Here is a 23,860-nt window from a genome sequence, read left to right as displayed (position 1 = left end):
TCCACTGCCCCTCAACACCCTGCTCTCAACCAACTCACAGCAGCAACCGAGAAGGAATGCAGGCAAAATCTGGGTCAGCAAAATGCTTCAGCTTAGGATGAAGTTGGTAGAAAAGCCACAGGTGACGGTATACAGCATCAATGTCATGGTCAAGAGGAAAGGACTCGCAGTTACAGAAATACCGTTTCAAATCTTAGCTCCAACACTTACTATGTGAACTTAGAGGGAATCTCATACCCTCTCCGAGCTTCCCAATCTATAAAGTGGATTTTAAAATACCTATCTCACAACTGTTGGGGGCATTAAGCAATTAATGTGGGTAGATACTGAATAAATGGAAGTAGTAATAAAGATTATGGTGGCACTGATAATGACAGTATGTTAGGAGTACTCCTTTAGTGAACGGTGAGGTCATGAGGAACTATGACAGTTAATACTTTAAAGCAAGGACTTGAAGAGGATGCAACCAATGGAAATAGTTTGAGGATACTGGCCCCAATCACTATGATAGAAGCTACAGCTCTTACTGAACAAAAGACTGGACAGCTTACAAGTTACGTAAAAAGTGATGCTCCTTAAAAAATAAATTAGCTCCATTTCCACTATAGGTTAAGAGCAGTGGGAAGTCATTCAAATGCATATTGAGTGATCTTGGTGGACATTTTGTAACAAAACAGAAGTGAAGAGAAAGAGATGGCCAGGTTACATATACACAATCACCTAGTAAGAACACAATATATCAAAATCTATGGGGTATGATCAAGGCAACACTTAAAGGAGAACATATGCCCTTAAACGCATTTATGGGGAAAACACAAAGATTAAAAATAAACAAACTACTCATTCAACTCAATAATCTAGAAAAAGAGTAACAAAGTAAAGAAAAATTGACAAAAGGAACTAATGTAAAAAAAATCAGGGAAATCAATAACAAACAAAATCATATACCTAACCAGTATAATAAATTGTTAATTTTTTGAAAAGACCATTAACATAAACAAACTCTTGACAACTCTAAAGAAGGCAGGGAAAAAAGAAGTGAGAAAGGAGATAAAACTACAGATTTATTTTATAAGTAAAATAAGTACTCTTAGAACTTTGTATCAATAGATATGAAAAACCGGATGAAACAAGCGACTTCCTAAGAAAATACAAATTGTAAAACCTCACTTAATAGGGAGTAAAGTTTTCTAACATCCCTAGAAGATAATGAAAAGGTAGTCAAATATCTAAAAAAAGGCCCAGGATCAGATGGTTTTATAGGTAAGTTCCAGTTAACTCTCAAGAACTATCCAAAATAAATATAATGTGAACCATATAAAAACATTTTAATATTCTAGTAGACATATTTTAAAAAGTAAAAGAAAATAATAAATCTAAGATAATACATCTAAAATATTAACATTTCAACAAGTAATCAGAATAAAAACAGTTTTATTTTTAATAATTTTATTTAATATTTTTATTTAATAATTTTATTTAATAATTTATATCTAATAATTTTTAATAAAATTTTATTTTTAATAATTTTTCTAAAAATTTTTGAGACATTTTACATATTTTTTATGCTAAGTCTTCAAAATCCAAGGCAAATATGACAGCACATTTCTATTCAGATGAGCCATGTTCCAGGTGCTTAATGGTTATCTGTGGCTAGTGGCTACCATACTGGACAGCAGGGGACCACATTATTCCTTTTACTGTAAATTGTTTCAGAGCATTAGAAAAAGATGAAAAACTCACATGTCATTCTATGAATCCAGTATAACCCTGACACAAAAACAGATTGCAGAAAACACCGAGAAAGCCATTAGCCCAATCTCACAAAAAAAACCCCAAAAAACTGAAATAAAATATTTGTAAGTTAAATACAACAGTACACAATTAAAATCATGCATCTTGGCACATAATAACTAAGTAAAGTTTATTACAAGAAGCAAAGATAATCCTTTCAAACAAATTAATTACATTAACAAATTAAGAAAAAATAATTACAATTTATGCCAAAAAAGCTTTTCATAAAATTCAATATCGATTTCTGATTTTTAAAAATATCAGGGGCGCCTGGGTGGCATAGCGGTTAAGCGTCTGCCTTCGGCTCAGGGCGTGATCCCGGCGTTCTGGGATCGAGCCCCACATCAGGCTCCTCTGCTATGAGCCTGCTTCTTTCCTCTCCCACTCCCCCTGCTTGTGTTCCCTCTCTCTGGCTGTCTCTATCTCTGTCAAATAAATAAATAAAATCTTTAAAAAAAAAAATATCAAATTTGTCATAGAAGAAAATTACCCTAACTTGAAAACAAACATTATAGTAAACAGACACATCATTCTGATTAAAATTACTAAAACAAGGAAGCCCTCAATACATCCACTGTTCAACATTGTCCTGGAAATACACAAAAGCTATAAAAATTGGCATACAATCCTTAGAGATTATCATAATTTACAAAGAAATAAATTGGCGGGATAATAAGATCAACATACAAAACTCAGAAACTTTTCTCTATATCAGCAATAACCACTTGAAAAATGTAATAGGAAAAAAAAACCTAATGGCAAAAACCATCAAATACTTGGAAACAAGTCTTCAAGGAGATGAGTAAGATATATATATATACAGGAAACCACAACTTTCTTCTAAAGATTGGATGAATTTCTTCACTGAAACAAGGAAATATGCATTGTTCATGATAGAAAGACACTGTATTATAAAGATATCAATTCTCCTCAAATTAATCTGTAAATTCCATAATCAGTACTTACAACATATGTAACAGAGTATTAATATTCAGAATATATAAAGATCATCTATAAAACAATAAGAAAAAGCACAGTCTAATAGAAAAAAATCACAAATCCAGGTGATTCCAAGAAAAATGAATGCTAATGGCAAATAAACCTACAAAATGGTCAAAGTAACTAGTAATGGAGAAATGAAAAATTAAAAGCCCTGTGACATATTTCCTCAGACTAATTAAATTGGCAAAAATAAATAAATAAAAGGTTGACATTGATATCTAAAGTGGACCAAGATGTGGGGAAACACACACCCTCATAGACCATGTGTGGGAGGAGACACTGACTGGTAGAGCCTTTCAGAGACCAAACTGCAATGTTCATGCCCTTTGGCCCAAGTGCACTGCTTGGAAGCATTCCTACAGAAATACTCACATGTGCTCAAAGATATTCCTATACCATTTATTGGACCAAAGGATAATACATGTTGGGTAAAATCTAAGCTATAGGAAAAGAATTTATTAAGTTATGTAGATTGGGGGACACCTGGGTGGCTCAGCTGGTTAAGCAGCTGCCTTTGGCTCAGGTCATGATCCCAGGGTCCTGGGATCAAGTCCTACATCCAGCTCCTTGCTCAGCAGGGAGCCTGCTTCTCCCTCTACCTGCCACTCCCCCTGCTTGTGCATACACATTGGCATGCTCTCTCGTTCTCTGATTTAAAAAAAAAAAAAAAGTTATGTAAATTGGTACCACAGACTACTATACCACCTTTATCTATACAGCTAACTGTGTAGACTTGGAACCTCTCTAGGTCCAAGTAAAAGGCTGGAAAAGCAAACTATAGAATAATACAAAGCATAATCCAATATCTCTCTTTTTTTAAAAAATTAGTGAATAGGCAATTTAAACATGTATGTATTTGGATACACAGAGAAACCAGACAGATACATACTTATGGGAGAGGGGGCAAAAATGGGGGAGGGAAAAGGACATCCACATTGTACTTTATAATCTTCTCTACAGTTCATGTTCATGGGTTGCTTGCTAATTTTCTTTAACATTAATTTATCTGAGGGGAATCATAATTCCAGAAAAATTCCAACGACAATAACAAAGACTCAGTATAAATCAGTCGTGGGGGAGGAAGGGTAGAAACCACATCCTTATCACAAACCACATTTAAGAATTCAAGGATCCAAAACTTTTCTCCCCGTGGGGTTGCTTATAAAAAGCCTTTACTGAGGTTCAAGCCAAAAAGCAACAAGCCTGCAATTCTTAAAGAAGACAATACAGATTTTTAGAGATATAAATCTTAACTTCACTATTGCAACAGACTTAAAAGTAGTCAGCCCAGAAAGAAAAGTTTATTCCCCTTCTTGTCTTAACATGACAGAGAAGAATGGCCATGTTCATGGGGGGCTGAAAATGGGTCTCAGATCTCATGGCAGAGAGATTTTGGAATAATAAAGTCTTATACTGCCCTTACTAACAAAAAATGTTACATCCTAAATATTAACCACACTTATTTAAGCTACTTGTGATAGAAGTGCTTAATGAATTCAACCAACAATAAACACTTAACAAATGTAACTGAATAAAGGACTTTTCTTTCAAAACTGGCTCACTTTGCTTCCCCCACTGAGTCTTGGGTTCCCAGCAGCTTTCACAAAGTAGACTTTTATGTCTTTTGTTCGGGACAAATGAGACTTTTTCCAAATAAATAGAAAATTCCCTGAAAACTAATAGGAAGATAAAAGGACAGAGAGAGCAAAGGAGAGAAGAAGAAAACACAGGCAAAACACTGAGAAATAGAAACGTTTTGTCAGCCCCACAGCACTGTAACTGTGTGGGCCAGGATGTGGCAGCCAGCCATAAGTGGGTACCCAGTCTTCGAAAGGTAGCAGGTCCAAGCTGGGATGCCTTGTAAGCATAAAATAAACACTAGAGATCAAAGACTTAGTATCAAAAACAAAAGAATGTTAAAACATCTCATTAAGAATTATTTTCTATTGATTACATGTTATAATGATATTGTGGAATATCAGGTTAAAGAATATATTACAATTGATAAAATTTAATGGTTGATTTTTCTCTCTCCTTTTTTCATGTGTTGGAGTGGGCTGAACAGTGTCCCCCTAAGTGCATGTCCACTTGGAACCCTAGATGGGATCTTATTTGAAAACTGATATGATTTTTGGAGATATGATTACTTAAGGATATTGAGATGAAATGATCCTGGACTTAAACTGCCCTAAAAGCTGTAACTGGTGCTTTTATTTAAAAAGGGAGAGGGAGATTTGGACCCTGAGTCATAGATGCACAGGCCAACTGAAGCCAGAGGCAAAGACTCATTCCTTGGAGTGATGCATCTACACACCAAGGAATGCCAAGGACGGCCAGGAGTCAAGAGAGGATTTTTCCCAGAGCCTTTGGCGGGCGTATGGCCCTGCCAACACCTCAATTTCAGACCACTGGCATCCAAAACTGTGAATGAGGAAAGTTTCTGTTGCTTAACCCACTTTGTCATTGATAATTGGTTACAGCAATTCTAGTAAACTAATATTTATGTGGCTACTAGAAAATGTTAAGTTACATGTGTGGTTCACACTATATTTCTATTGGACATCACTGCACTAGAATTTAAAAGGAATCTACCCCCCCCAAAACCCCCTCCCCAAGTCTTTGCTATGGACCCTAACAGCTTATGCCTAGAATAGTCCCAACATTTCCTAAGCAGTTCTAAGTGGTTCACGTTATACCCCTCTGAGATACCTGGAAATTCCTTGAGCGTGGCTCACTTGCTTCAGGATTTTTTTCTTTTTTTGTAGGATATGCAAAGTACTTCCTACACGCGTACAAGCACCACGGGACTCTCGGAAACCTCAGTGCACAGAAATTTTAATATGTGTGGGACTTCTTCCCCAATTTACTAAAGAGGACATACCAAGTCCTTTAGAAAACATTCAATGTCATTATTTTTGTCTGCCAGCAAAGCACTTTCTGCCACATGTTCCAAGCTGCCGCCACCATGCCCTCTGCCCTGGCCTTTATATCTCCTTTCCAGATGTGCAGGCCCAGCCACTGTTCTTCCAGATAAGAGGTTTTCCTTCAAAACACCTTTCCCATGTCTCTCCTTAATTAGGCAAGACAGCTGCTATCTACTGGAACTCCCAAGGGGACAGGCCTTGCGGCTTTCACAAAGTATCAGCTGAAGGACAACCTTGTAGGGAGTGTGCTGCCAAGCCAATTACTGCAGCAGCTAGCAACCCGGGCACAAGTAGGGGAAAGCTGCCCAGATTACTTTGCCTCTCCCAAGAGCAAGTCTCTATAGACACGGCAGAACCAAGAAGAAATGGCCACTGGATTGCTTCAACAGGCCCAGGATAAAAGCGGTTCTGCCCCAGTAGAATCTAGGGTTATACGGCAAGAGGATGCAGCAGGCTTCGTTGTCTCTGCAGAAGCCAGGACAGAGCATGAGAAGGAAGCTAAACTGGATAAACAAGCGATCATGACTCAGATGACTGACAGAGAAGGGAGCAGGGTGCTTACAGTTCACTTGGTGTCAATGAGATGGGTGTGAAGGTATTTGGGTGACATCCAGAGGAACACGAGAAAGACAGCCAAGCTGACTAGCAGGATTCAGTCATGCTTGAAATACTGGGAAGTCCTATTTGCTGGAAAACTGAAATCAGTGACAGGGATTATCCCACAGCAAGAACACACTGAAGGGTAATTTATGGAGTAAAACTGTGAATCCAACATTTATTAAGCACCTAAAATGAGAAATGCACTTGTACACTTGTTCTTATCTCATCCTGTATGAGAAATGTATTAATTATTCCCATTATTCAGAAGAAAAAGCTGAGGCTCTAAGATGTTAAGAGATTTGCCTGAACTTTTTTAGTCTGCCCTGCAGATGCACTGGGTATGTTCACGCAGATAACTGTGGTCCTGTGGTTGTGTGTGGAGGTTCTCACTCTATTTTACTACCTTTTTGTTCCGGGTTAGACAAAAGTAGAATGTTTAAAAGTCAACACCAAAACCATTGTGAGACACAACTTCATAGCCTTGAGGATAGCTATAATCAGAAGAGCAGACAATAAAAAATGTTGACAAGGATGTAGAGAAATGGGAATCTTCAAACATAGTTGGAAGGGATATAAAATGGGAGCCACTGTAGAAAAGAGTTTGGTGGCTTCTTAAAAAGTTAAGCATAGACCAATGGAATAGAACAGGGATCCCAAAAATAAACCCTCACATAAAAATCAAATGATTTTTGCCAAGAGCATTCAACAGGGAAGGGACAGTTTTTTCAGTAAATGACACTAGAAAAACTGGATATTCACTTGCAAAAGAAAGTTGTTGTTCGACCCTTGCCTCACACCACATACAAAAATTACCTCCAAACGGATCAAAGACTTAAACATAAAACCTGAACTACAAAACTCTTAAAAGAAAACAGAGGAAAAGCTTCAGGACACTGAATCTTCAGTGTCCTGTCCTGTCTTGATAGGATGCCAAAAACACATGCAACAAAAGAAAAAAATAAACTGGATTTAATCAGAATTAAAAACTTCAGTGCATCAAAGAACACAATCAATGGAGTGAAAATGCAACCCACAAAAAAAAAAAAAAGCCAATCAAATACCTGATAAGGGGTTAGTATCTCGATTATATAAAGAACTCTTACAACTCAGCAATGAGAGAATAAACAACCCAATTAAAAAAATGGACAAAAGACTTGAACAGACATTTCTCCAAAGACATACAAATGGTCAATAAATACATGAAGATACTCAATATCACTAATCCCCAGGGAAATGCAAATCAGAACCACAATGAGAGACCCCCTCATACTCATTAGGATGGCTATCAACAAAGACACTGAAAAGAACAAGTGTTAGTGAGGATGTAGAGAAACAGGAACTTTCGTGCATTATTGGTGAAAAGGAAAATTGGCCAGGCACTATAAAAAATGGTATGACAGTTCCTCAAAATATTAAAAATAGAATTACCATATGATCTAGCAATTCCACTTATGGGTATATACCCCGAAGAATTGAAAGTAGGAACTTAAAAATTTAACTTCACACCCAAATTCACAAAAATATTATTTATAATAACCAAAAGGCAGAAGTAACCCAAGTGTCCACTGACAAGAGAATGGATAAACAAATTGTAGTATATGAATGCAAGGGAATATTATTCAGCTTTAAAAAAGAAAAGAAAGTCTGACACATGTTTCAACATGGATGAACCTTGAGGGCAGTATGTGAGGTAAAATAAGCCAGTCACAAAAGGACAAACACTGTATGGCTCCACATGTATGAGATACATAGAGTAGACAGATCACCGAAAGTCAGTAGGATTATGATAGCTGCCAGGAGTTGAGGGGAAGGAGGAATGAGAATTACTGTTTAATGGGTATAAAGTTTCAGTTTGGGAAGATGATATGAGTTCACAGACACTGGTAGTTACTGATGTTTGCACAACAATATGAGTTTCTTTTCTTTTTTCTTTTTTTAAAGATTTATTTGAGAGAGAGAGCACAAGTGGGGAGAGGGGCAGAAGGGCAAGCAGACTCCCCACTGAGCGCAGAGTCCTACTATCCCAGGACTCTGAGATCATGACCTGAGCCAAACTCCGAAGCTCAACTGACTGAACCACCCAGGAGCCCCAACAATGTGAGTTTCTTAATGCTAATGAATGATACACTTCAAAATGGTTAAGATGGTAAATTTTATGTGACGTGTATTTTACCACTACTTAAAAAAAATAAATGTTTGTAAAAGTTAAACATAAATTTACCACATGACCCTGCAAACCCATCCCAAAGTATCTGCCCCTGAAAAATGAAACACATCCACACAAAGATTTGAACACAAATGTCCACTCCTCATTATTCATACCAGTTGGCCAAAAGGTGGAAAGCATCCAAATGCCCATCAGCTGGTGAATACATAAATCAAAATATGGCATATTCACACAGGGGAATATTATTTGGCATTAAAAAAGAATGAGATGCTGATATATATGCTGTATGAATGAGCCTCAAAAACATTATGCTAAGAAGCCGGTCCCATACTGTATAATTCCATTTATAGCAGTTCCAGAAAAGGCAAATTTATAGACACAGAAACTAGATTGATTAGTCTGAGGCTGGAGTGCAAACAGGTTTGACTGCAAATGGACACAAGGATCTTTTGGGGGAGAAGGACATCTAAAACTCAATTTCCTAAAAGTCACTAAACTTAAAACCACAGATATCCAATTATATCTCACTGAAGTTTTTTTAAAAAGGCAAGAACTGGGGCACCTGGGTGGCACAGTCAGTTAAGTGACTCCTGGTTTTGGGTCAAGTCCGGCTTGGGTCATGATCTCAGGGTCATAGGATCGAGCCCTGGGTCATGGGATCGAGCCCCAAGTCGGGCTCCAAGTTCAGCATGGAGTCAACCTGGTTCTCCCTCTTCCTCAGCCCTTTCCTCCTAAAATAAATAAGTCTTCAAAAATATAAAAATTTAAAACTTTAAATGCAAGAACAGCTAATAATTATCCCTTCAAATACAGGTCTTCTGCAAATGCATCCCAAAATCGAGGTACATTTTCTCCTCACAAAGAAGCTTAATAAGCTACATTTGTAGGGGGAGGCCAGCAAATGGGGGGGGTCTCCATCTCTGTTCTCCTCTGTTAGCGTCTAGGTGGCCACACCTGCACTGTCGAATTTGTCTTGGCAAAAGAGAAATGATGGGAATAAGTCATTAAGTAGGCTGCCCTGTTTTTAAAATGAATGGAGCCTTTGAAACAATTAAAACTTGCTAATAATAAAGCCGCATTCACTTGGTGCTTCTTTTGGGCTCCCTCATTCAACACTCCGGACTTGCTGACATCTAACTTTCTGACATGTTCAACAGCTTCATTCGAACCTAACTGGAATCTAAATGGATTTCTGTGCAGTGAATCTAATTCCCCTCCTTGGATTGTAGTATAAACTGTAGCGTGCAGATCTGGAGGGTGGGGGAGGGGTAACAGTCACTGTCCGGGAGATTCGAGAGAGGGAGTGAAAGCTGGTATGCAGGAGGACAGGGGAGAGGGCTAATCTTTCATTTGCCTGAAATCAGGTAGTCAGCTGCCTGAATTTTCCTCTTAATGGTGTGCATGTGTTACTCTGAAAAACAAAACAAAAAACACAAAAAACTCTTTTAATCCTATTTTAAAACAACCACAGTCCCTGTAAGGAGTTGTGATCCCAATAAATTTGGAAGTGAACTGCTCTGGAAGCAATTTGAATAAGGCTCTCGTGAGCTCTTGGGATTTGGAGCAGTGCTTCTCAAACTTTAATCTGCTCCTGAATCACCTAGGAAATCTTCTTAAAATGCAGATTCAGATTCAGTAAGTCTAGGGTGGAGCCCAAGATGCTGCTTTTCTAAACAGCTCCCAGGTGAAGACCACACTTGGAGTAGCAAAGACCTGAAAGGAGAAGGTGGTCTGATGGATGTGTTAACACCTTCCTCTTTTCCCAGGATGAACTTCAGTCTTCCATATTCGGTTTAAATATAAATGGCCAGCTAATCCTTTCTGGGACATAAACTCTTTCTCCACTGTGACAATCCTTCCAATTCACACAGTTGTAAATGGAAAGCCAGCAGACACCACGAAGCTAGGACTTGAAACTGGGATTTTTAAAAATCTAGGTACTTTTTTTTTTAAGATTTTATTTTTAAGTAATCTCTATACCCAAAATGGGGCTCGAACTCACCACCCCAAGATCAAGAGTTGCATGCTCTACCAACAGAGCCAGCCAGGTGCCCCAAAAATCTGGGTACTTTTGGCACAAGTGAAAAGGAGAAGGTGGGAGTGGGGGTGGGAGGCTTCCCTCAGGAGACAAATTTGCCTGGAATTGAAAGTAAAAACAGAAGTGGAAGGGGAGAAAAGATAACCAGTGTGCTAATTCAGGCAGAAACATCTCTGAAGACTTTAATGAACAGTGCCAGTTTAGTCTGGGAAGTCACAAGGACCCAAAGCAAATACTGCAGAGTGGTCAAGGATACAGAAGGAGAATGGAAAATATGCCATGAGGAAATGACCCAGGTATAAACACCCTATTCAAACACTCCTCTTCCAAGCTCTCCGAGATGACTCCAACATCAAATCAACAGAAAACTTTCCTGACCCCACCATCTGGAAGAAATCCTAGGCCTGGGCTGGAGCTCCATCAGGAACTGCCCTCTTCATGCTAAATAGTCAAGGTCTGACTGAATCAAAGGCCCAACCCTTAGGCATTATCTAGAAAGGTGCTAAACGACTCCAGTGCTACCAAAGGGCTTAGGCATGCGCCAGACCCTGCCATCACATCTGAGTCACATCTCCAGGACCAACCCGAACACGCGTCACTCCTGGAAGGGCCTCAAGAGGTAACCTGAATGACACCAAGGCCAAGAAACTGGTGGCCCAGAACCCTAAATCCCAGACAATCCCCAAATCTCCTCTGATAACACACAGAACTAATCAGACTTTATCGGTGAACTTGCCAACGCAGACAGCTCAGTCTTCAACAGTGGAAAGACTTGTCAAACTGGCTGACATTGAGCAGGCCAGACAGCCAGCGGACAGTTTTTCACTCTTCAGCCTGTTGTTCTGACACCAAGTCAGCTGGGATGAGCAAAATAAACCGCACCATACATGTTGCTTCCTTGGACAGCTCACATTCTCATGGTATCCACCATTATCCTGGCAGATGCCTCGCTCAAATCCACATAACCAGCCCAACCTGCAAAGCAGAACTTCCAGCCTGCATTCCCAACTGCCCACACCTAGCATCTTTGCCCAGGACGCTTTACGGTAGGCTAGCCCTCAACCCCAACACCCCTTTAAAACTAGCCTATTCCCTTCAGTGGCATCTGCCTTTCTCCCAGATCCTGAGGCTCAGTGTACATCTGCATTCAATGCCCTCACCCCGAACCACCTGATTCCTCTTTCCAAGCCTCTCCCAGATTTACACCTTCTCTATTCTCACTGGCCAGGCCCTGGGTCAGCTCTTTAATAGCTGATTAGAAGAAACAGCTTTCTTCTCACTTTCAATACATTCCCACTCGCACTCCATCTAACACGCACCGGACCCATCAATCTACTCTAAAATGTCATCTAACAATGACCAGCATTCCTGTCTGATACTTTCCAAAGCAATTTTAGCCGACATCATCTTATTTTCCCCTCCCAGTAACCCCACAGGACAAGTAATTCAATGCCTAGAGAGGGGCGTGGCTTGCCTGAGTTACCCCAGCTGGCAAAGGAGCAGGGAGCCAAAACCAAAACCCAGAACTTTTTGCTGGCACTCTAAAATATCTCGGGTCTCCTCCTTCTTAAAGTGCAAAGACTCGCTATTATTAAATGAATTCAGTCCAGAATTTTCTACCTGAAATTCAAGACTTTCTATCAACTGGTTTCTTCTTTACCCAGAGAGAGGTTCCTTTTTTCCCATGATTTCTGTGTACTTGTTTTTCCTTTTTCTTCAATTTGGTTGGTCTCTTTATTAAGATTAGTAGTTATTTAGCTCTGCTTTTAACTGTAATAGTAGCTACCATTTTTTGAGCACTTAGAATATTCCAGATACCAACCCAAACTGCTAATGGATTATCTCATTTTATTATCAAAACAATACTTGGCTACTAAAAGACACCCCTAATTTAACACATCCGGAAAAAGGACTCTGGATTCTCATCCACTCCAAAGCTGCCTCTCTTGTGCTCCTGCCCAACTTTGGAAATGGAGCTACCACCCCTTCCATTGCTCAAGCCAAAATCCTAGACATTTCGTTCATTTCTGTCTTTTGCTCACTGCCACCCCCACAACAAATCTAGTCCTGTTGCCTCCACACTCCTAATATTGCCCCAAACTGGCTATTCTCACCCCCTCCACGGCCATCACCCTCGTGTAAGCTACCACCCGCTCGCTCTCTACCCACACTGCAGTAACTGCAACTGACTCTCTCTTCTTTCTCTTGCACACTTTACTCTTCTCAAAGCAGCCAAAGGGGATGCTTTAAAACACAAATCTTTTCTGAATCCATCTGAAACAGCCCCGACGCCCAACAGCAGATGAACAGATGAACAAACTGGTACAACCATACAGTGGAATACCTCTCGGCAATAAAAAGAAATTAACCAGTGATGCATGCAACATGGATGAATCTCAAACAAACCATACTGAGTGAAAGCAGGACAGTATGTATTGTGTGGCAAAACTGATATGAAATTCTAGCATATCAAAATTAATATATTATGATACAAAGTAGATCAGTGGTTACTTCTGAGGGTGAGGCATCTGAATGGCTAGAAGAAGAAGGGAACTTTCTAGGGGGATTAAAATGTTCTGGGTCTCCATATGCATTTGTTGAAAATGATCAGAACTGGAAATCAAATCATTTCATTGTGTGAAAATTGTACATACTCAGCCATCAGGCCCCAACTACCTCTCACTTCATCTCCTACACTTGTCCCCTTGCCCCCTCATCTAGCCACAAGGGTTACCTGGCCACCCTTGAGCATGCCAAGCCATTTCTGCCCCCAGAGTCTTACACACACACACACACACACACACACACACACACACCCTCCCTCCCTCCCTCCCCCACAGTGGCTGGCTTCTTGCTATCATTCAGGCCCCAGACCGTGACCCATCCACAGAGAGACCTTTCTGGGCACGTATGGAAAGGACTCCCCAGGCACTCTCATTTACTTCTCTGTTTTCATTCTCTGCATGGCATGTGGCACTTACCACTTTCTGTTATTTTCTTGTTTACTGTCTGCTTCTGCTACCAGAAGCAAGCTCTGCAAGAGTAAAAACCCATCTGTCACTGTGTCCCCAGCATCTAAATCAATGCCTGGCACATGATATAACAGTTTGTTGAATGAATGGGTAAAGTTGACAATATCACACTCTCTATTTTACAGCTATGAAATCTGAGGCCTGTAGAGGGTAAGTAATCTCCCCGCGGTCACACAGCGAGAAAGCAGCACATCAGTATTCAAACCCAGGCAGTCTGTTCCTTCGGCCCACATTCCAAACCACTCTGCTGTCTTGCCCCCTTCACTTTTGCTTCTCTGCTGTTCCATACTGTTTGCACCACCTAGGCTGAGCCTCTCTCCTACACTTCTACCTGCCCCCAGCTGATAATGGTTTCTCTCTGTGCTGACTTCAGGCTTGATTATTCACTTGAATTTTTCTTTCCCTCTATACCTGTCTCCCCAGTAAGATGAGGGGCACCTTGTGGCTTTTACTTCCTTTTGTCACTCACCACCCACCAGGGCAGAGCCTGGGCACGGGCACCTAACCAATACTCATGGATGTGTTCCCCTGGAGGTGGGGTGAGTCAGGTAGTCCTGTGGGTATGTGCAAATCCTGGGTTACATGACTCACTCTGCTATTTCAAAGTAATGCTGACCTTGGCTTCCTTGGCATTCTGCCATCCAGTTTCAACACCAGCTTGTTAGAGCTAATGCAAATTAGAGCTGCCACCATCAGTCACTATGATACTACTCAGGTCTCATCCTGTACTTCTGGAATCTCCTGCATACCACGGAAGCCTTGTAGAAGGCTGCACAGGCCAAGAGCATGCAATGATGGGGGCTTTCTAGGAGGGGGGAGATCTAAGGGAAGCATCCCCACATGTCCTGCCCTGAGGTCACTGAAGAGATTGCTCAAAACCTCCTCCTAAGGTTAGGTGGTGTATTGTTCCAAAATGGATCATTCGAGACATTATTCACGCTTTTTTGTGAAATACATGCATTCATCTCCTGATTAAAAAAAGTAATAAGCCCTGTGTCTGGGCTTCTGGGTACAAACAGAAGAACATATTAAAGAAAGCCCATGGTAACCTTGAGTTTCAGTGGGCAGCAAAGCAACAAAAAAATATAAATAGTAATTAGAAAATATGTCTTTGTAGGTGATATTTTTTCTGGTTCACTAACACCATATAGATTTTAGAATATATGATAGGGCCTTTTTCTCAGTTCATAGGTTTGTTTTTTTTTAAAAGATTTATTTATTTGAAAGAGAGAGCAAGAGTGAGAGAGAGCGAGTGTGAGCACGAACAGAGGAGGAGGAGGGGGAGAAGCAGACCCCCTGCTGTGCAGGGAGCCCGATGCAGGAGGACAGGATCACGACCTGAGCCGAAAGCAGACCTTTAACTGACTGAGCCACCCAAGAGCCCCTCACTTCATTGGTTTTTACTCTGCTGGTCTCACAATACAACTCCCGTGTTGAGAATTTACTTCCAATTTGCACAAGAGGAAACGATGGTCAGAGACATTCACATCGTTCACTCAGAGAAGGATTAAAAGTGGGTGTGACTCTCCTTGCTCTCTCTTGTAGAAATCCAGGCCACCTGACCCGTGCTGAAGGTCAGCAGGTCTGCTGTATGCTCACTGGGAACCACGCTTAGCTAGAGTCAGAAGACGCTATTCCAGCTGCAGCTGGGGGCTGCCCTGCTCCTGGGACCATGTGGCTTTGGGCATGTTACTAAACCCGAGCCTCAGTTACCTTGTCTTTACATCACAGTTCCTTTCTTCCATTCTCACAAAGCCTGTGAATATGAAATTACCCATTTATTCAACAAATATGTATCGAGCACCTACTATGTGCAAGGCACAGTCAGCAGACCTGGGATACGAGATGAACCGAAGTCCCTGTTTCGAGGAACTTCTGTCCCAAAGGAAACAATATGACAAGTGTTGAAAAATGCAGTAAGAGAAAACAAAACAGGTAACCTTATAGAGTGCTTATATTTTTGATAGGGGGTGGTCAGGAAGGCTTCTCTGAAAAGCTGGCATTTCAGAACAGACCAGAATGAGGCTTGAAATAAGCCACACCAATACTTGGAGAAGAAGAGTGTGCAATGCAGGGGTATCAGCATGTATAATTAAATGTCAGAGATGAAAGCAATTAAATATTATACAGATTCAAGGGGCACCTGAGTGGCTCAGTCAGTTAAGCATCTGACTCTTGGTTTCAGTTCAGGTCATGATCCCAGGGTCCTGGGACTGAGCCCCACATCTGAGTGTCAGGCTTCCTGCTCAGCGGGGAGTCTGAGATTCCCCCTCTCCCTCTGCCCCTCTCCCTTGTGTGTGCACTCTCTCTCACTCTATCTCTAAAATAATAAATCTTCAAAAATATAGAAAGATTCAATTCTATTTCAATTGTGATGAAGGGTAATGAATTGTCATAAGGAATTTAGACGGGAGCTACCTAAGCAGAAATTCAAAGCAGCCCATGGAAATAAATGTAGAAGAGATAAATGGCAACAGGTTTAATATAACACCCCTGTGTACATGTGCACACAAGTAAAAAAGACAAAAATCCTGTTGTGTTAAATACATCAATTACAGAACAGATGACTTCATAAGTGCATAGTCCATATGACTCTATTAAATAATAAGATTACATATTTCACAGGAGTTTTCAAGGATGAGTTGTTATACCAAAACTGTGTTTCGAGTAATAGAGTAAATCTGTGTTCCTCACTGCCACTCCTGGAAAGAGGTGGCCTCACACTTTTGGGGACTGGGGGTGGGTGGGAGGGTGATGAAGGAGAATACGATATCTTTCCTGCATCTCCATCCCCTAGGCCAACAACACAACTAAGAGGTGTCAGTGCCTACCAGAGCTTCAGATGCTGGGCTGCAGCCAGCCTTCTTGAAACCCCGCCACAGCTCCCAACGTGTATGGTTCAGCATGGCTTACAGGATACAACATATATTCTAGACATCTTCCAGAACCACGGATGTGGGACAGCAGGGCTTCACATGGATAGTTGCCAGTAAGGACTCACCAAGAGATTCCAGAGGTGAAGCAACTGTGCAGGCTGGGCATTCTGCCAGCTGGGACATCACAGACCCCCAGCACCCACCTCCCTAGCGTTCTGCCCCCCTCTCCAACCCAATACTTATCTACAGCCCTTCTTGGTTTCTTGTCCCCATTCCTGCCCTATTCCAAGAACTTTCACATATGCTAAATTCTGAAATATCCAATTCCCATCTTTTCTTTCAAAGGTTTAATTAAAATTCATTTTATGAAGTTGTCCACATCCAACGACTCCCATCCTGAAAATGGCTGACAACTTTTAAACTCGTTTTTAGCTTAAGAGCGGGTATCTTTACAAACTACTGTATGCAGCAAAATGGATGCACCTCAAAGACATCACGTGAGTGACAAAAGCCAGATGCAAAAGAACTCAGGCCACATGATTCCATTATGTCAAGTTAAAGAAAAGCAAAAGTAATCCCTAGTAATAAAAGAATAAGGGTTACCAGAGGTGGGGAGGAGGCACAAGGGGGCCTTCAGGGGTGCTGGAAATGCTCGACAGCTTTATCTGAGTGGCAGCTGCATGGCTGCGTGCCCATGTAATAATTCACCAAGCTCTATGCTTATGATACGAGCACTTTACTGTCTGCATAATAACATTAAGAAAAAAATGACTTTCCTCTGAATTGTGCTGAAACACTGCTGTGTGTGCAGTCTTCCGCGGAGCTGTGTTGGGACTTCTAAACGTCCAAGACAGTCAATTCCTTACCTCTCTGGCACGTCTGGCACCTTCCACAGCCTGAGTGCGTATCACTTTCATCTTCCTTCAACAAGGAATTCAAATGGACCAGCACAGTGACCATGCTTGACTGTCGGCTTTAAAACAATCAAGGGCGTGCATCTGTCTGCCCTGGGCCAGTAATAAAAAATGCTTATTTTGTTTGCTTTACGGCCTGCACAGTTTCAATGAACTAGAAAAGCCTTTGAACATACCCCACAAGAGGAGAAACAATAAACGTCAAATGAGAGCCATGAATGCCTGAAACGAAACCCTCTCTGTGCCACTGGGAAGACCACCCCCTCCACCCCATGTGAAAGTGTGGAAAGGGGATGCAAAATCATGCACTGGAAAGAAAATCTACTATGAGGGCGAGCTCTTCCCTGTGCAACCACTGCTGTTCGGGAAGTTGCTTAACCTCGCCGGGTCTCAGTTCCCTGCTAGTAAAATGACCTTCTTACCTTCCTCTTGCCCCAGGTAGAAGAATCAAATGACACGAGGCATAACACTGTGGCAAAACACTATCAACAAAACTGCTGAGACCCACGGACAGTTTCCAAAAATGAACTAAAACAGGCATAGGTGGGATACCTGTATTCCTAGAACTTTCACATATGCTAACCTACTCCATCTTCACAGTAAGTCGACGAGGTGGTGCCTTGACTCCCACCTCACCAGTAAGGAAACTGACCCCCAAGACTGTTAAGTGGCTGCCCAGAGGCACCCAGCTTGGAGGGAGAGGGAGGCGGATTCTCCAGGTTTGCTCAGTAGCCCCCAGTCAGCGCACCTCCTGTTCCGCCACAGGTGCTCTGTGTTTGAGTCAGATTAGGAATAGGAAACCATTAAGAGCAAGAAACCGTTGACAACCATTCCTAAATAACTACCTTCCTCTCCTGGAGAGAGGAACGAACTAAATCAGAAGCCACTGAGCCTTGGAAATCCAAGTTTTATTGGCAGTGCACAGAGTAGCCAAATCTTTCATCTGAGAAGCAGATGTTCTGATCGTTCCAAGGCACCTCACATGAAATGGTGTATCTTACCCTCAATATTCCCTACAGCAGGTTAGACCTGTGGATGTACCTGACAGAAACAGAATTCAATCCTGCCTGTGTGGACAGGTAACCATGTCTAAATGTGCTCAATGCTTAAAAAAAAAAAAAAATAAAATAAAATAAAATAAACGCCCCCCCAAAAAAATCAAAAACTAACACACCAGCACTGCATCACCAAATGCTATTTGCAAGCACATGCTTCCTAAAGCAAAACACTCCTCAGCAGATTTTTGTTCTCTTTTGCCCTATAAACTACTTTCTCAGTTACATAAAACTGCAAATTGCAATGGGAAGGCTTTGCAGGCTTGGATTTCCATCTTCCCCGAGAGTTTATGAGGAAACAATTAAATGTGGTCATCTTTCTCTCGGGCTTTTTGTATTGTGCCTGCCAAATGAAATATTTTTCCTGTGTGTGTGTGCCTGGCTCCATGATGCCGCCTCTTAGAAAAGTCACCACACATGAAATAACTGTATACCGTAGATTTAGGGGGCTGAAGACCACTCTTAAGAACACTGTATCTACACCCCTCCACGTTTTGTGCTTTGCTGTAATACTACCACATATCTGATGAGTCTCCAAAAAAGATATTTTTAATTTGGTTTCTGTTTGCAAACTGTGAATTAATACAAAGTATCACCTTAAAAAGGTGCCCAGGGCAGGAGGAAAGTTTTAAGGGAGAGGGAAGAGTTGTAAGACTGAACTGTAGTGATGGACGCGTAACTGTATACCTTTACTCAAAAGCATCTGACTGCACACGTACAGCTGGTGACTTTATCATCTATAAATTATACCACAATAAAGCTGTTTAGAAATATGCCCCATGATTCACAAAGTGACAGTTTTCAGGTTTCAAGTGTTATGCAAATTAACCTTAAAAGCATTAATTTTTCCTATGCTGCAAATGTATTCATGGTATTACGGGTCAATACCATTTTCCTTTAAAACAGGGTTTCTCAGCTCTAGCACTACTGTCATTTGGGGCCAGACAACTGTTATGCAGTCTGTCCTGTGCAGACTGGGATACTTAGTAACACCCTGGGCCTCCACTCACTAGTTGCCGGTAGCACTTCCTCCCTCACATTGACAATGACCAAAAACGCCTCCAGACATGGCCAAAACAGTTCCTGGGTAAGAGCCACTGCTCTAGATTTTTGACAGTTGCTCTCCGGAGGAGTGACTGACAAATACGAACAAAGGTGTTGGGGGCTCTCCCAATGTTAAGACGTGCTCTAGTGCTCCATTCACCAGCTCCTGGCTGGCAGGTAGCGTGATTTTTCTCTGCCTCTGTCCTTTGCATATTCTATAATCAGTGTTACTTTTATATTATAAACCATTATTTTTAAATGAAGCCTAATTTTATAGCCCATGTCACTCTCTAAGTATGGCAGTGAGCCCAGAATCAAAGCAACTGGGTTCTCCATAAATGCTCTGCCGCCACTGATTCTGACAGACAATGCAGCAGTTCCACTTACCCAGCATTAATCCACCACTTTTAGGTTCCAGAAACTCTGGAGGACCCTTTCTCTTTTAACTTCAAGGTTGAAGTTATAGTCTCCATTTTATAGAGGAAGAAATCAAGGCTCAGAGAAAAACTGAATGACTTGTGCCCAGGATCACGCAAGTGGCAGAGCTGAGATTTGAGATTCTCTAAATCCCATGTTCTTTCCTGACTTCCACGTTAACAGTGTATTCCCCACTCTGGGCTGCTGGAGGGACTTATCATGGGCCAGACACCCAGCTGGATGCACTGCACATATTAGCCCAGTTTAAGTCCTCCCTGTTATGCAACGAGATAGTAATATTATTTCTACTTTACAGACAAGAAAATGGAGGCTGAGGTAAAGTCATTGTCCAAGGTCACACTGCTGGATATCCTGAAATCTGAACAGAGAAGCACACGCTCTTGGCCACTACGCCATACAGCTTCCTTTCATGTATACATGGCCTATTTCATTAGGAAGCGTCAGCGGGGTTTTTTAGTAGATAACTTATACTTAAATTCAAGGAGATTGAGATTTGGCCTCCTCATACATTTACTTAGGTTTCTTTAACAACACTAAAAACCCAGTCCTGCGGACACCTGTGAGAAACCTCAGAAATGTACTATGTGAAAGAATTCCTCTACCCAACTGTCAAGAAGCAGTCAGGCTAAAATTTCACTACTGCTATCCTTAACAGCTAATCATTTCCTCAGTTTCCTCTTCTCCAGTTCATTCACCCAGTCAATAACCACATCACTTAGAATCTATTCAGAGACACATACCAAATAATCACACAATTAAAAATTGTGATAAAAGCACGAGGAAAGAAAAATAAGCACAAGGGGTTCCAAACAATTTATAATGGGAAGGCTGGCCAAGCAGGTAAAGGAAATGCAAGGAATGTGAGACGTGCAGGAAGACCTGGGAGTTAATTTGAAAGTGAGTCAAGAAGAGCTTTCAACCCCAGTAAGCAGTATGTGCAAAGGCCCTGAGGTAGAAGGGAACCATGCACACAAAGCCCTGAAAAGGGGCCAGACACAGCAATGGTCAGGCCCTGCAGGGCTTTGTGGACCCTAGCAAAGAGAAATTAAGGGTCCCAAGTAGAGGTATAAGATGATCAGATCTACATTTTTATTTAATGATTACTCTGTGTCACCCAGAAGCAAAGTGACTCCCTGAAGCAACCTTTGCCATAACAGTTCAAAGAACTCTACCCTGGATCCTGCAAAACAAGTTTGTTTGTTTCTTTTTTCTTCTCTCCAGGGTGTGGCATACCACCCGGGCTGTGAACTAGCTCCCTCCTCCTCCTGTTTCGTTTGTGAAGTTTAAAGGCCAGATCTTTTATCAGGTCTGGGACCTGTTTTTCTTTTAATAGCCCCCAGTAAACTACTCATCTCTTTCCAGGTCCCTCCTCATTCTCTCACCTCTCTACTCCCTCCAATTTGCCAAGGGGCCCATCATTGACAAAAGATAGAGGAATCTGTCCTTTTGGGGCTTTCTTAGGTGAAGGATAAAGACAAGCTGAGAAAGAACCACAGATAGGCTCTCTCACACCCAAACAAGCACAGTTTAAAAAAAAAAAAAAAAAGGCAAATCTGAGAGAATGTCACTCCCCAGGTTAAAATTCCTGGATTCCGCAATGCCTTCTTGGCCACACACATTGCCCCCCAACCTGGTGGCCTCAGCCAATGCAGCGTTAGCTCCTGTTGGCCCAGCTCCAAGCTTTCACAAGTGCTTTCAGTTTCTCCACTTCAAGAAGCTTCACATCACCCCACCCTGAGCTGCCAAGAGTCCTTAGCACCCACTGACACTTCCTCCAGGAAGCCATTCCTACCCCACCCATGCTCCAGCCCAGAACTGCCCTCCTCTGAATTCCAACACTACCCTAAGAAAGCAGGGTTTTTTTCACGTCATTGTAAATGGTTCACTGCCTACCTCCCCAGGCTCCAAACACACACATACACATGCGTGCACACATACACATACCCTAGGAGCTCTAGGAGAATACATTCTGGTGTCACGGCCCCAGCATCTAGCACAATGTCTGGCACCTAGCTGGGACCCCTCTAAATATTTAGTGAATGAATGAGTAAATGAAAATAGACACTTCCAGAGTCTCCCAGGAAGAGGAGAGGCCTTTAATGAGAAGTTTTCCCTTCCTAAAAGTTTGACTGCGAATGTGAACATGAAACACGCAAAGTCACAAGCGATAGAAAACGGGCTACATTTCACTCAGAAATCTGAAAGGATCAAATATATCAATGCAGGGCACATAACATAGGCTCATGGTTTGGGGACCAAAGCTTCAGGGAAGTTTTCAGGTATTAAGGCAACAGCAGGCAGCTGGGAGAGAAAGTGTTCATGATGGGAACCCAGTAAAAAGCCAGAACAGAGACACTGACAGCTCCTACATGAATCCATTCTGGTTCCGGAACGTCAGGTCCATCAAGTAACTGAGCTTGTTTTCAATTCGGGGCACAGTTCTCCCTTCTGTCTGCTACATTCCAGGTCTTGTTGCCATTAGACTTATGTCCTTTATAACCACCTCCTGGCCCTTCACTTTTCTTAGAAGTATACTACCCCCCCTCCCCGCTGTTGCAGTCCTTCATAAATACCAATCACGTATTGGCCTCAGAGGAGAGCAGTTTGCTTTCTTGGCTGAATTCGAAATATATTGCCCAGGTCTGAATTAGGGACTTGCTCCTTGGAGCGTGGTCACTGGCCCAGCATCACACCATCTGAGAGTTAGAAATGCACAATCTGAGTCCCACCCCAGACCTACAGATTCAGAATTATCATTTTAACAGCTCCCCAGGTGATTCCTATGCACCTTAAAGTTTGAAAAGCCCTAGAGCTAGAGCCCACATTCGTTCAGCAAGTATTTATTAAACCCATGAAGGGTACTTGGTAGGCATTCAACACATACGTGAGGATGTGAACGGTGTGGAAAAAAGGGTAAGCACAGACATTCCACTGCGGTTGAGAAGCTCCAGTAAATACTAAAAACGGCATCACTGGGGAGAGAGGCTCCAGCAGGATTAATAATCTTTACATCAAAATTCAGAAGTGGCCCCTGCAGCTTGGTTGTGGGAATCTGGAATCTGGGAACTTGACCCTGTTTGCAGCAGGCCGGAGATATACATGGGAGGTGTGTGAGTGTCTCTTCCCCGCCTCAGCCACAGGCCGAAGGAGCTGACAAGGCCAAGTCCCCGCCCCCCTCAGCTGTCACCCTGTCAAAACAAAGCCGCTGCTGACAGCGCAGGGCCAGCCTGCCCCGCGGCCTCGGGCAATCCTCCCACCCCGGGAGCACGGCGCCCACATCTGGATCTGCAGCTGAAGGGCTACGGGGGGCCGAGAGCTGGGATGGAAAGGGAATGGCAAGAAAAGCGTGTCCTTCAATTGAGCAGTAGTGCCCGCCGCGCTGGGTTGTCACCTTGCCAAATCCTGTTTACACCTCGAGCAGCTGGGACGGCGTTTTAACTAAACAAGTAATAATACAATAATGACGGGGCTGTCACCGCGCACAGCAGCGCCTCCGCCCTCAGCCTAGGGCGCCGGGAGCTCCCGGACCCTCGCCTCGGGCTGTACCCACGTTCCCACCCCGCGCGGTCCGCCCCTTCGATCTCCCAAAGCACGGGGAGTCCTGAAGCCTATTTCAGTCTCACTCCTTCCATTCAGCTCTTCCCAATGGGACACGGGGAGAGCACAGGAGAAGAGAGGGCGCTCAGATTCCCCCCCGAAAGAGGTCTCCTTGGCCCTGGGGCGCTCGCCACTTAGTAAGCGCTGCTCCACTCTCTGAAAGGTGCCCCTGGCGAGCTCCTACAGAGCAACAAAGCCCCAGGGCACAGCCCAGGAGCGCAGACGCAGAGGGAACTCCTTCCAAGGGGAAGAATGAAAGGCTCCCATCCCGGCGATCCCCTCCGTCCAACCCAACAGGACTCTTGACCGAGAAGAAGCTAATTGGGCGCGGGCGACAGCAGCACTTCCGCGGTGCAGCGGCAGCAGGCGGGAGGCGGGG

At 42.5% G+C, this 23,860-nt stretch overlaps 1 protein-coding gene across 1 annotated transcript in view; it reads right to left on the bottom strand.

The window, feature by feature from the left end:
* KAT2B (lysine acetyltransferase 2B) overlaps window positions 1-17,365 on the bottom strand; it is a 91,127-nt gene extending 73,762 nt beyond the window's left edge. Inside the window, exon 1 of the mRNA XM_034662057.1 lies at window positions 17,300-17,365. Within this exon, the coding sequence (XP_034517948.1) occupies window positions 17,300-17,350 (51 nt within the window). The 5' untranslated portion in view covers window positions 17,351-17,365. The remainder of the gene's footprint in view (window positions 1-17,299) is intronic.
* Window positions 17,366-23,860: the final 6,495 nt, after the last annotated feature.

This window comes from Ailuropoda melanoleuca, chromosome 6, assembly GCF_002007445.2.
Source record: "Ailuropoda melanoleuca isolate Jingjing chromosome 6, ASM200744v2, whole genome shotgun sequence".
Lineage (NCBI taxonomy): Eukaryota > Metazoa > Chordata > Mammalia > Carnivora > Ursidae > Ailuropoda > Ailuropoda melanoleuca.
This window is presented reverse-complemented; position numbering and strand designations above follow the sequence as displayed.